This window comes from Protomyctophum parallelum (genome assembly GCF_964188405.1).
Source record: "Protomyctophum parallelum genome assembly, chromosome: 1".
Classification (NCBI taxonomy): Eukaryota; Metazoa; Chordata; class Actinopteri; order Myctophiformes; family Myctophidae; genus Protomyctophum; species Protomyctophum parallelum.
The window spans coordinates 23,449,971-23,464,106 of record NC_139697.1 but is presented as its reverse complement, the minus strand read 5'-3'; the positions used below and the strand labels follow the sequence as shown (position 1 = coordinate 23,464,106).

General features: G+C 43.9%; 1 protein-coding gene across 1 annotated transcript; it reads right to left on the bottom strand.

Annotated features, from left to right (window-relative positions):
• Positions 1–12,074: 12,074 nt before the first annotated feature.
• On the bottom strand, positions 12,075–12,938 carry LOC310863033 (mitochondrial basic amino acids transporter-like; the record flags this gene model as incomplete). The annotated part of the gene is made up of 1 exon (XM_083771156.1): positions 12,075–12,938. One exon carries the CDS (start codon positions 12,936–12,938, stop codon positions 12,075–12,077), a length of 864 nt encoding a protein of 287 aa, XP_083627282.1.
• Between the last annotated feature and the right edge of the window lie 1,198 nt (positions 12,939–14,136).

Below are 14,136 nucleotides of genomic sequence, written 5' to 3'. Positions count from 1 at the left end.
GCTCTTCACCGCGGCTCGTGACGTCATGTTGTAGTTCGGTGCATGTCACCTCACCACCGAAAATCCAGACAATGAATGAATGAGCCTGAAAGGTATATTCAGTGATTTCACTTAATTCAAATATCACTTATTTTTTTGTTTTGTTGTGATAATCCTCCCTACTATAGAGTGTGCTGACCATGTAAGGAGTTCCTCCCTGTCCCCTGGGGTCAAAAAAACGTAGGTTTCGTTTTTGGCTAGGTGGCCAAACCTTCATCCAATCAGGATAGAGAGGGGCTTTCTGCCAATCACGATCGAGCGGGGGCGGGCCTTGGTGTGCGTGCTGTTGGCCTGTCGTTGGCCTTTTTACCGGGGCAGACCGGGTTTAAAAGTGAAAAAAAAAAAATACTCCAGTAAATTAAATAATACCTCAAAACTGTACAGTATACATGGAGTAAATGTACTTAGTTACTCTACACCCTGCTTCTCCATATTATGTATAAGTCTCTGATCCGAATCGCTCTGTGTTCAATGCACTCCTATTATGAAACAACAAACAAAGATGCAGCTGAAAAGCCCCCACCACCCTTCCCAAACACTTCACTCCAGCACTGAGACATCTGTGGCCCTGCAGGGTAACAATAGCTGCATTACAGAAGGAGAATGAATGTACCCTCTCTCCCTGTCTCTATATCTCTTTGTTGTCGATGCTCTTAACACAATCAACAAAAGTAGAGCAGACAAAAGCGGGGAGTGCTACAGTGATGGTGAAATTAATTTATGTTACTGATCAACTCTCTCTGAGCGCTGCCTCAGGCACACTCAGGCTGCATTAATTGACACAAAGTGTGTGTGTGTGTGTGTGTGTGTGTGTGTACGTGTGTGTGTGTGTGTGTGTGTGTGTGTGTGCCATTATATGCAGTCGGTCTATTTGGAGGAGAAGGTGCTTTTTCTACCCATGATTTACTTTCGGTGTTGATAATATGACAGACTGAAGTGACCAATGTTGGCTGTGAATAAGTGCATGTGTTATATTCTGTACATTTACTAGAGCTTGTTTGGACTCAAGCACTGAGACACATGATGTTTCGAGTGCGCGGGATATCAGAAGCAACTGAAAATATTTGTGCCCTTGATAATGTATTTTATAAATGTGGACTCAAATAAAGAAATTGAAATGTGTTATGGGATTCTTCAGCCATTTGCAACAAAGTTGCCAAAAGTTGGCCAAAAGCATGCCTTCTCAATATTCTATTAATTCAAAGTTTCTTAAAGATGGAGTGCCACATTTTTTGTATTTTTACAGCTTTTCATATGTCTATGGGGTGACCGTACTTCATTAGACACTCTGGAGTCGTTTTTATGTGCAATGGTGTAATAACTTTGTATTTAGGGTTTCTTCCTGGAGGCTGAACCCTTGACGGTCAAACGGGCCAATGAAATAAACACGGATAGTGTGACGTAAAATGTCACACTATCAATGTTCAGTTGTTCACGTTGGGTCCTCAGGATTAATCAAGTAAACCAAAACAAACCAGCCTTATAGCCTACCTGCTCTGCTGTAGTATAGTTGCTCTTGCTGTTCTCAAGGAGTAGGTTGTTTCTTTTATAATCACAGTGGTCGGGCTTTGATACAGAGTGTAGTGTCACAGTGTGCATTCTTGTTGGCTGTTGTAGTCAATATGTAGGTCCTAATACTTATACAAGGCTGTAAAGTCAAGAATTAGAAGTATCTGTTGTGTCGCGCTGGAAGTCATGTTGCCATGTCTGGTTATTACAAGTGACTTGGGCTTGTTTTCATATAAGTAACTTTCAGGGGAGATGTGGTTGACTTGACCAATGGTTCATGTGAAGGACCCTCAGATTAATATGTTGTTAAAAGGATTGGTGTTGTTGAAACGTTTTCATAAATATTCAAGGCAATTTCTGTGACTTATTTTTGTGGTTTAAATCTTGTTTCTTTAAATCTGGCGACTTTTGCTGAAACTCAATGCAGTCAGAAGGAGCATTCATGTTGTACATTGAGTTTGATCAGAGCAATAGAAGAGTGGAGAGTCTTCTGTCCAGAGCATCATTTGCCTAGGGCAGTGCAAGTGTTTTGTGCAAGTGTTCCTTTCAATAAAGGACAGTTTTAATGCCAGGGTGCTTAGCTGGAGGAAATCAAGAGCCTACAATATATTGGCAAATTATTCATGCTGAATGATCTATGAAACTAATTGTTTCTGCTGTTAAACTATGATTTAATTGGATGATGAGCTGAGCTGATTGTGACAATAGGGTCAATATAATTGGAGGAAATAAATAAATGATTATAAAAAATCAGAAAAAACAGATCTGATATGGTATGGATGCGTGGATTATATGCATATACATGGATGATGGCAGTATAAGTGCATAATGGTGTACGATATCTCAGAAATATGGGAAGTGTTCACTTCTAACATTCACAAAAACATGAGTTTTTGTTACATTACAGACACCAATTTGTCATTTTGTAAACAAAAGGGCAGAGCCATGGGCTGTCCTTTTATAAGGAGGGGGAGGGAGTGGGTGGTCTTAAAGGAGGAGGTGGAGGGACTGGATTAGGTGGGTGGTGCTATGGTTAAACTCACGCATACCTAATGAACTGGTGGGTGTGTCCACATAAAACTATCATTTTAACAAATGCTGTACACTTAAAAAATATATACCTCATATACACCCAATGATCATGTTTAAGTCTATATCAGTAATGCTACAATTAAGGTGTTGCTTTGATGGAACTTATGTTATTACCCTTGCAATGTACATAATTATATCAACATTCAGCAAACAATGTGAATAGTTGCAGTGGAGGTTTGGGGGCGGTTTGAGCAGGTATAGTGTGACCATAACTCATCTTCATCGTGTATAACTTCATAACCACCTTTAGACGTTGATGGATGGCGACGGTGTGCGGGGTAATTATTCGTATTCAAATGAGGCAGCACACACACAAGCACCGGTACAGAAAGTCTGCAGCAAGTCCATGCACACACACACACACACACACACACACACACACACACACACACACACACACACACACACACACACACACACACCCTCGCACACACAAAATGCACACAAACAGATGTTCTGTCGCACAGTCGCACTTATAGCCATAATAATGCCATAGCTTTAATTTGAACCCAACGTAGCCTATACACACACTCACTTACAATGCAAAGTGTACTGTATTATACATCATAATTATGTGTATCCCATATTATGATATATGATGTTGTATTATGCCATATACACGTCCAGTGCCTCATTCATTCCACGACCCACGTCACTCCCGATCATATACGATCAGCTATAGTAGGCCTAAAGCGTTATTGATTGATTGATTGATTGATTGATTGATTGGTAGGGTATTGGCCTTAGGACTGCTCGTCTACCTGTGTCCAACTCACCGGCATGAACGGAGGACATCGAGAGAAACCCCACCAGGACCAGCACCACCGCAGAGAAGCCACGTTTACCCATCTTTCATCAAGGGGCCGTTCACATCCTGCACGGCCGTCCGAATGTCCCATTTACCCGCGTTGTGAGAGACTTTCTTCTTTCCGGCGTCCACGGCCACGTTCGCCGTTTTCTTCCCGGCGCTAAAACTTGTTTTTTTTGGTGTTGTCGAAACGCAAGCGACAACCAGAGGGTTCAGAACCATGGACAGTTCCTCTGCTGCTCCACACACACACACACACACACAGAGACGGTATATTAATACAAGCTCAGCAGCAATAAGCAACACGACGGGATTCACCGCTCATCCGTCGGTGACAACATGCTATCTATATCTAACTGCTAATCTCAGTGTCTTGGTATGGTTGAGAAGCACTGCTCTCTGCTCAAGTGCTGCAGAGTCGAGTGAAACGTGCCTGGCAGGAATGGACAAATCTCTCTCTCTCTCTCTCTCTCTCTCTCTCTCTCTCTCTGAAGTCGAAGGGCAGCCTCAGCTGCTCCTGCTGCCCTCTCTCTCACCTGTAGCAAGCAGCCTCGCCAAGTCGCCTCTCCGCCAGCCGCCGCCGCCGCCGTTAAAAATTCAGACTCAATCATGGGGCGAACTATATTATGTCTACATGAGCTTATGTTTTTTATTTATTTATTTATTATTATTTGGGGGGTTTGGTCGGAAACTTTGCCCAAATATGGAGTCATACATCATTATACGTCATAGATCGCTATAGCTTCATAGACTGGCCACATTAAGTCGAAATCCACACGAACACTCTGTTAAGTTATATATCGTCTTTCCCAGGGAAGGAATTGAGTATAAATGAGAATGTATTTTTGGTTTAAAATTAACTATTTGAAAAAAATGTAGTCAAATAAATGCAAGTCCCTCACGTTTGTATATATGTAAATGACATCCTGCACATAATTACACATTGAGTAAAACTCTGAGTCTAATAACAATGTGAAAGAAAAACTATTTTTTTTTAATTAGGAAAAACGTTATATTCGTGGACAATATAATGTTGGATTTTTTTTTATGTGGTGTCATTCAAATTAATGTTGATATATGGCACTTAATTTAAAAAAAAAGTTGCAGACCCCTGCTCTAGTCTACATGTGTTTATAAAGGTATATATACCCGCCCGTTCCCACATGTACATAACATTTAACTTAAATAAATATTAGCCTACATAATGTATTTGAGCAGGGGCATGTCCCTGCAGTATAAAGGAGCGTGATGGCTCAGTGGTCACACATGGATATGGCCCCAGGACAACATTCAATAGATTATACGACTGTGATCGATAAATAATTAGTATTCCCTGCAGGAAGAACTGAATGTCTCTTTCATTATAATGAGAAGGCAGAATAAGGGACTTCCTTTCTCTTCCTCTCCTCTTTTCTCTCTGTTGCATATCCCCTCTCTTCTACCATGTCCTCCTTCTCCATGCATTATTATTATTATTATTATTATTCTGTCTCCTCTTTTTTCTCCTTTCTTTTCCTGTTCTCTCCTTTCTATACTTGTTTACTTGGTCTTAAGTTCTCTCCTCTATGAATGAAGGTTATAGGAAGAACATCCCGTTCACCTTGAGCGATTGTATATATTCTCCTCTCTGGGTCCCAGACAGTTTTATGAGTCACGTCTCCTCCAACTACCTGTTCTCACTATAATAATGCACAACATTAAATTAGTTCTTCGCCTTTGCACTTCTTGGCAAACCCCCCCATCTGTTATTTCCAGGGCCGAGGCAGCTGTGATTCACGTAAGAAAAAAGATGATTTATCCTTCTTGTAAATCCTTTCCGGCAGAGGTTAATGTAACATTCGTCGCTCTTAAGAACGGTGGTCGAAACGTCACGCCAGTTTAATGGCCGAGTTACTGTGGGTCTGGGAGTACAAGGAGAGAGAGTGATGGAATGAATGATGACAAGGCACAAGTGAAAGTCTGAAAGACGGGCCAATAACAGTTTAATCACCACAAGGACCTCAAGAGAACCACGTCCTCCACCCAGGACTTTTCCTTAGTGTTAATGTGTTACTGCAGCCTACCACGTGCTGTTCAATAAAGTAGCAGGCCTATATCAATCAATCAAAATCCACACACTCGCACGCACATCCACGCACACACATCCACAATCCACACACACACACCCATGCACACGTGCACAAGTGCACAGACAAGCATGACCACACCTGGATTTGAACGTGCACGGTCTATACCTGCAGTTGGACATCTGATGACGATACATGACAGAAGAGGCAATAAGATGAGTTATGGTTTTGTTAGTAAGACCAGTTATTGTTCGGGTTATGGCTATAAGTTTCAGTTATGGTTAACTGACCTATACTTAGACTTAGATATTGAATATCGAAGTCCCCCCCCCAAAAAAAAAAAAAAAAAAAAAAAAGGTTGAGGAACACTGCTGTGTACAATAATTATAAGAAAAAACATCGCATGGATGCACCTGGGACGTATCCTGATGTATCCCAAGGTCATCGGGGTTTCGGGTCTCTCGAACATCATACCCCTCACTCAGGTGACCCAGCCGGGGTGATCAAGTCCTGACTTACGTCCCAGTAGATACCCTCAATCAGTCCCATTATGGAAAAACCAGGGGCACACAATCCGTTGCTCCGGAACTACTCTGCCAGGACTGGGAGAACCAGATTCTGGTGCGTGGAAGGACTATAGGCTCTGTGGGTTGACTCCTGTCCGTGGGCCCCTCCTACGTCTCACGGGGTCCACTCCTGCTCTCACTCAGGTGACCCAGCCGGGGTGATCAAACATACAAAGCCATTGAGTGAGTAAGTGAGTGCGTGAGTGAGTGAGTGAGTGAGGCCTGTTGAATTGATTACACGGTCCCCAAAGGGGAAAAAAGTCTCGTTGCATTTGGCCAAAAATGTAACCTTTTTAAAATATGATTATGGCAAATAATCACAGAATGTCACTGCACTGAGAGACATGCAGCTGATGTATACTCTCACAGCTGCTCTATACATCTCCTTACAACAGTCGTTTACCGGATTTTGCCGCTTGTGCTAAATAACCATAAAATCTCCATTACCCTTTCCATGTCACACACCCCCTAGATGTTCGCGCACCACAAGGGGTGCATGCACCACCGTTTGGGGACCCCTGGATTACATGAAACCGGCTTGTGAACAAATAATTGATCTTGCCACATAAAATCGGTCAATGGACTACTTTTGGTATACTTCTCCATTTCTCAGAAATAGTACAGTTCACATGAATATTTGATTTTGACTCCACTAGGGTGCCCAGAGAGGCGTTGTGCCATGTCCGTTTGCACCATCGACCCATAAAGTACGCAGCGTTTTCCAGGCCCTCTGACGCAACTCTTCCACACAAGATAGGTTAAACTACCGTTAAAGCCATGTAGGACACAAGAGAGGTTAAACTACTGTTAAAGCCATGTAGGACACAAGAGAGGTTAAACTACCGTTAAAGTCATGTAGGACACAAGAGAGGTTAAACTACCATTAAAGTCATGTAGGACACAAGAGAGGTTAAACTACCGTTAAAGCCATGTAGGACACAAGAGAGGTTAAACTACCGTTAGAGCCATGTAGGACACAAGAGAGGTTAAACTACCGTTAAAGCCATGTAGGACACAAGAGAGGTTAAACTACCGTTAAAGTCATGTAGGACACAAGAGAGGTTAAACTACCGTTAGAGCCATGTAGGACACAAGAGAGGTTAAACTACCGTTAAAGCCATGTAGGACACAAGAGAGGTTAAACTACGGTTAAAGCCATGTAGGACACAAGAGAGGTTAAACTACCGTTAGAGCCATGTAGGACACAAGAGAGGTTCAACTACAGTTTAAGCCATGTAGGACACAAGAGAGGTTAAACTACGGTTAAAGCCATGTAGGACACAAGAGAGGTTAAATTACGGTTAAAGCCATGTAGGACACAAGAGAGGTTAAACTACCGTTAAAGCCATGTAGGACACAAGAGAGGTTAAACTACCGTTAGAGCCATGTAGGACACAAGAGAGGTTAAACTACAGTTTAAGCCATGTAGGACACAAGAGAGGTTAAACTACGGTTAAAGCCATGTAGGACACAAGAGAGGTTAAATTACGGTTAAAGCCATGTAGGACACAAGAGAGGTTAAACTACCGTTAAAGTCATGTAGGACACAAGAGAGGTTAAACTACAGTTTAAGCCATGTAGGACACAAGAGAGGTTAAACTACCGTTAAAGTCATGTAGGACACAAGAGAGGTTAAACTACAGTTTAAGCCTTGTAGGACACAAGAGAGGTTAAACTACCGTTAAAGTCATGTAGGACACAAGAGAGGTTAAACTACCGTTAAAGTCATGTAGGACACAAGAGAGGTTAAACTACGGTTAAAGCCATGTAGGACACAAGAGAGGTTAAACTACGGTTAAAGCCATGTAGGACACAAGAGAGGTTAAACTACCGTTAAAGTCATGTAGGACAAAAGAGAGGTTAAACTACCGTTAGAACCATGTAGGACACAAGAGAGGTTAAACTACCGTTAGAGCCATGTAGGACACAAGAGAGGTTAAACTATACCGTTTAAGCCATGTAGGACACAAGAGAGGTTAAACTACCGTTAAAGTCATGTAGGACACAAGAGAGGTTAAACTACGGTTAAAGCCATGTAGGACACAAGAGAGGTTAAACTACGGTTAAAGCCATGTAGGACACAAGAGAGGTTAAACTATACCGTTTAAGCCATGTAGGACACAAGAGAGGTTAAACTACCGTTAAAGTCATGTAGGACACAAGAGAGGTTAAACTACGGTTAAAGCCATGTAGGACACAAGAGAGGTTAAACTACCGTTAAAGCCATGTAGGACACAAGAGAGGTTAAACTACCGTTAGAGCCATGTAGGACACAAGAGAGGTTAAACTACCGTTAAAGCCATGTAGGACACAAGAGAGGTTAAACTACCACACATTGCTGTCCAGAGGGAAAAAGGGCAGGTGCTCTAGCTTCACCCAGTGTCTTATGTGCACGCCACTTCCTGTCGGTTAACAGCACTTACGGAAATCAAAAATTAATGGATAAAAAAGAAGAAAAAGGAAAGAATATACTGTGTATGAATTGAATTGTGAGTCTGTCCAGCACCTCAGTGAGGTGCATAAAGTTAATGCGAGGCCAAAACAAATTTATTATGGAATACTGTAATCAAGTAATTGTTAATTGCGAACGCAGATGATTAAAGTAGTGTCCTTTGTCCTTTTGATAATTATGCTTTTATGTTGTTTATGCAGTATATATTAATCTGTCCAACAGCAACACAGTTGCCTAAAAGATGATCGTCCGTGCCAACTTCATTCCATTCACTGCAATAAAAGTCTTGCTTCACTGCCGTCCTTTGACCATGCACTGATATTCACAGTTTGACGTAGGACAGTTAATAAAATTAACAATTACTTAATTACAGTAGTTTACACACACACACACACACACACACACACACACACACACACACACACACACACACACACACACACACACACACACACACACACACACACACACACACACACACACACTCTGATTGGGTAATAGACACCCACATGTTAGTAAAATATGCCGGATCTCCATGTATGGAGTATCAGTATTCAGTGGGCAACTAGGGTGACCTATAGTATCAAATACCCATATTAAGTGAGAGGGAGTGAAATCCCATGCTTGTCTGCTTATATACATATTTACTCTTGGCATCACAACAAGGTCACAATGAGTCAGCCATGCCCATATATGGAGTTCCATGTCAGTTATGATGAGAGAGAGAGAGAGAGAGAGAGAGAGACACACATAACGGAACCCTTTGGAACCAAATGGACTCTTACGGGTCCATTTGGTTCTGTACAGTACACTCTCAGAGTTAAGAATGTTATAATGCCGTGTAAAAAAAGAAAAACTAAAATTTGCCAGGGACAAGAAGACCAAGTCTTTGCCACGGACGTTTGGATGCCTGGTCGTCTTTTGTTGAGCTATACATTCAGTAAGCCTCCCCTTACTACCATCTTGTTGATCCACCCATTCTCCAGGGGCCTGGGACTCCAGGGGCCTGGGACTCCAGGGGGCCCGGCCTTCCAGCTGTCAGATGATCACCATCACACAGCGTGCTGCGTTACACAGTCACAGACCTTTACAGCGGGCACATTAAGCTATCTCAGGGTGCTACAAATGTCTATCTACATCCTGTAGACTCAAGAAATAAAACTAGTGTTGACTGATCATCATTCATTATTTTGAAGAGGAAGTCAGTGAATCAAGGTCTGCTCTATATAGTAGAGCAGTGGTTCCCAAAGTGGGGCCTGGGGAACCCCAGGAGTACTTGAGGGAGTTCCAGGGGTTGTTCCCCAGCTAAATTATAGTTTGTAACCAAATGGACCCTTATGGGTCTGTAACAAATGGAACCAAATGGACCCTAATGGGTCCATTTGGTTCCTCAGAGATGGTTGTCTCAGAGATAAATTGGTGTCCTTGACATGAAAAAGTTTGACATGAAAAAGTTTGGGAACCACTGCTGTAGAGCATTAATGTGGGGGAACCTCTGCCTCTGTGATTCTGAACTCTGTCACCCACTATGACTGTGGGTGACAGAGTTCATGGCTTTCTCAGTAAATACATTAAATATACCCTATTGGCCTGAATATAAGACCATGTTTTTTCCAATGGAAATATCCTAAAAAAAAAAACAGGGTCGTATTATAATCGGGGACTAGACTATGACATTCAATGTTATTTTTCCACAAATTCCACAGACAGACATAACCACTTTCAAGCTTATTTTGGGCATGTCACTGTAGGAGAAAATTGTTTTCATTACAAGCTATATGCACGCTCACAACGTGTCATGATGTGACAGACACAAGATAAGATGACATATGGTCTACGGATATTCATGGTTTAGGCCCGACAGCGACGATATGCTGCCAATTCCTTTGTTGTGATTGGCAGCGACACAAACTGCATGTGTGGACACTTTCATATAAAATAAAGTATTAAGGTCCGCTGCTTCCGCACACTGGACTGAGCTCCAAAAGATTAAAGTTGTATTTTCTCAGCTCCAAAAGCTTAAGGTTTTATTTTCTCACCACAGGGACACAGGCCCTGTGGCTGTGACAGGTGGCTTTCATACTCACCTTCATATGGGTCATAGGGGAATGTATAGATCGTCTGAATATTGTTACTCCGTATAGAAGTGTGGAGTGCAGAACCAGTGTGCAGAACCAGTGAACCACACAGGCAGTTATTATCAAACTCATGATACAAGCAGCTGGCACTAAAGAAGGACAGGACACATGACAACAACTATAAACTGAACTCAGGGAGGTTTAAATACACAAAGACTAACTAGACACAGGTGAAACAGACATACAATCAACACATGATTGGGTGAGACTGAACAGGACACAGATGAGGTGACATAAAATTGCAATGCAGACCTGTGAGACAAGACAGGTAGCAACAATTAGAGCAGACAGGAAACACTAAGAACATAACTACACAATAAAAGTACACAGTTCATGACAATATAGGCATATGGAGACATATCTAACCAACCTATCTAAGTCTGAGAGAACAAGCTCCATGTTAGGACGTGGTTCCATATGGAGCCGACAGAGGCATCTACTGCTGACATTGACATGTAAAACTCCATCTACAGATATAGCTGACTCATCGTGATGAGCATCCAGCCAAGCACTATAAAGGCTTTACGCCACACTCTTTGCCTATCAGACACGATTCATCCAAGATATATTCACATTCAACCTTCAAACACCTCGACCAGCCTTCACCCGGAGAGACTTCATCACCTTCCGTACGAGTCAGGATATTTGGCCTCACAACTCTTACAAATCTCTGCATAGTGCATTATTCATATATCCACTCTTCCAAGCACCAGGGTTCACATCCCCGGTTAAGTTCTTATCGGGCACCAACCGGCTCCTAGACTCCTAGAAAATGACATCATGTGGCAGCCGAGCCTATATGGACTTTTAATGTTTGTTTAGATAAACGTGACGTGATGTGGTAGCAAGAGTCAACGACTACTCTGTTCACTTCATGGGGCCAGTCCAATGACGGCTCTTCTTCATAGACTTGACAAAGAGTGACAAAGACCTGAACCGGAGATTTACGGAATGCATTGGAGTCTATATGGGCTTTAGAGTGACAAACGTTATTACATGAACCACGTGACCAGGCAGTTTTCTGCCCCTCAACTGGCAGCCAAGTCTAAGACTTTTAATGTTTGTTTAGATAAATGTGACGTGACGAGGCAGCCAATTCTGGACTTTTAATGTTTGTTTATAGTACGATGTGTGTTGAAAGGAGTGAGGCGCCCCTAAGGAGTGAGGCGCCCCTCACCTCATGCGAGTTTGATGTTTACATGGAATAAGCTCTCTCTCCCTGGGTTAATACATGGAGGAAACAGGCTCTTTAATACTTATCTTCTCCCTCTCCGGGTCAATAGAAGAAACAGGGCTCTCTACTCCGGCTCTACTCCCCCTTCCCGGTTATTGCATGGCTGTAATAGGCCCCCCACTCTCCCCTAAACACGACTGAAGTAGACTTCCTCTGTGGCCTCTCTTAGATCAGACTGGAGGGTGTGCACCTGCTGCCTCCACGCCCCCCTGGGCGTACCTCAGGAAGAGCGTGTACGTGGCGAGGGTGGCCGCGTTGACGGGGAACGCCCGGAGCATCGTGGAGGTGAGGCCCCGCGTGAACACCATGTAGCCCTCCTTCCTCACGCTCTGACGCACGCAGTCGGCGATGCCGGCGTAGCGGTTGACCCCGCCCACGCCGTCCGCCTGGAGGCGGGACTTGATCACGTCCGCCGGGTAGGTGGCGAGCCACGAGGCGACGCCCGACATCCCGCCCGCCAGCAGCAGCTTGGGGACCACGCCCGCGTCGCCAGGCCCGCAGCCCAGCGAGCGCTTCAGCACGTCGTAGGTCAGGAAGTACACGCCGCAGCCGGGCGTCTCGCGGATCAACGTGGTGACCATGCCGCGGTTGAGCCCCCGGACGCCCTCGCGCCTGTAGATGTGCGACAGGCAGTCCAGGGAGTTCCTGTACAGCCTCGCGGAGGACTTGCTCTGCATCTGCAAGCGGGTCTTGGCCAGCTCCATGGGGCAGCAGACGACGCACTGGAGGGCGCCCGCCGCCGCGCCGGTCACAAACTGGTTGGCGGGAGTGTCCCGACCCAGCAGGCGCATCGCCTTGCTCTGAACGGCGAACACGATGGCGTTGATGAAGGTCAGGCCCATCATGGGGGGTCCGATGCCTTTGTACAGGCCGAACACAGACTCCTTGCGCACGATGGACTGGAAACAGTGGAAGGTCCCGCGGTACCGAGGCTTGTCGACATTCTGGACCTGCAGCCTCACTTTAACCGTGTCGAACGGGTGACCCACTAGCACTCCGGAAGCACCTCCCACGCAGCCAGCAATTAGATCCATCACCACTCTTCAATGGCTGTTTACATAATAATCAAGGAGCTGGTACCTAAATACTCAACCACTGTTTATAAATGCATGTAGTTAGGGTTAAAAATCACAGTATCTAATGGGCTATGATGTGAATACCAGTGGACTAGGTTGGCTAGTGGGGTTGGGTTGTCTTTGGATTCTCTGGTGGTCAAGCAGTTCCTCGTTAATGAGGCTTGTGTGGTCTTGTATAATGTTCCTCTGAAAAGTAGTGATGGCTTGTGAAGGTTCTATGGTTCTACTGGTAGATGACGAAGGTACAGTATGAGTTAATTCAAAGTCTGGATGTGCTTGACAGTGCCCCAATGCATGCGTTCCAGTTCCAACCTGTTTGATAGTGCCCCGATGCATGTGTTCCAGTTCTAACCTGTTTGATAGTGCCCAGATGCATGCGTTCCAGTTTTAACCTGCCACCTTCAATACTGAAATAATCAGTATGATGTCACTATTACGTCAGTATGATTACTACAGGTTACTACTACAGGTATATCAGAGAAATAGGTGGGGTGCTCCTAGACCCCAAATGCAGTATATTGTAGGCTACATAAAGGTCCAAAAAGAGTGTGTGTGCGTGTGTGTGTGTGTGTGTGTGCGTGCCACCCACCACAACTATTAAGCAAGTCGTTCAAGTCAGCATAGGCATTAGGCAAAGCTCTCTTTCCAAAGTTTAACCTTAAAAACCATACTGTACAAAGGTGGCGTGCAAAAATACCAATAGCATGCAGCCCGTCTGACATCAGCTATCTTCATAATCTAATACTATCAACTTTGATAGTATTTGGAAAACAAATTGAAACGGAACAAATACAAGGCTCTGTGAGAGGCACTGTCCACGGGGTCTGTATGTGTGTGTGAGTGCATGTGTGTGTGAGTGCATGTGCGTGTGTGCGTGTGTGAATTTGTAGCTGTCATTTGTATCTACTCTATCAATGTGTATCTCTCCCTGATCAACGTGTGTTTTTGTGTATTGTATTAGGCTTGAGAATATGTACTGTATAGGTGAGTCACGGCGAGGATGTAGGAAATGAGGTGACACATTATTCTCGAAAATTGGACTGAAAATCAGCTGAGAAAACAAGAGAGAGAGAGAGAGATGCTGAAGAATTACGTATTTCTCCAGCTAGGGAGAACAGGAGGATAAATAGAGGGGAAATACTCAAATAAGTGGGAA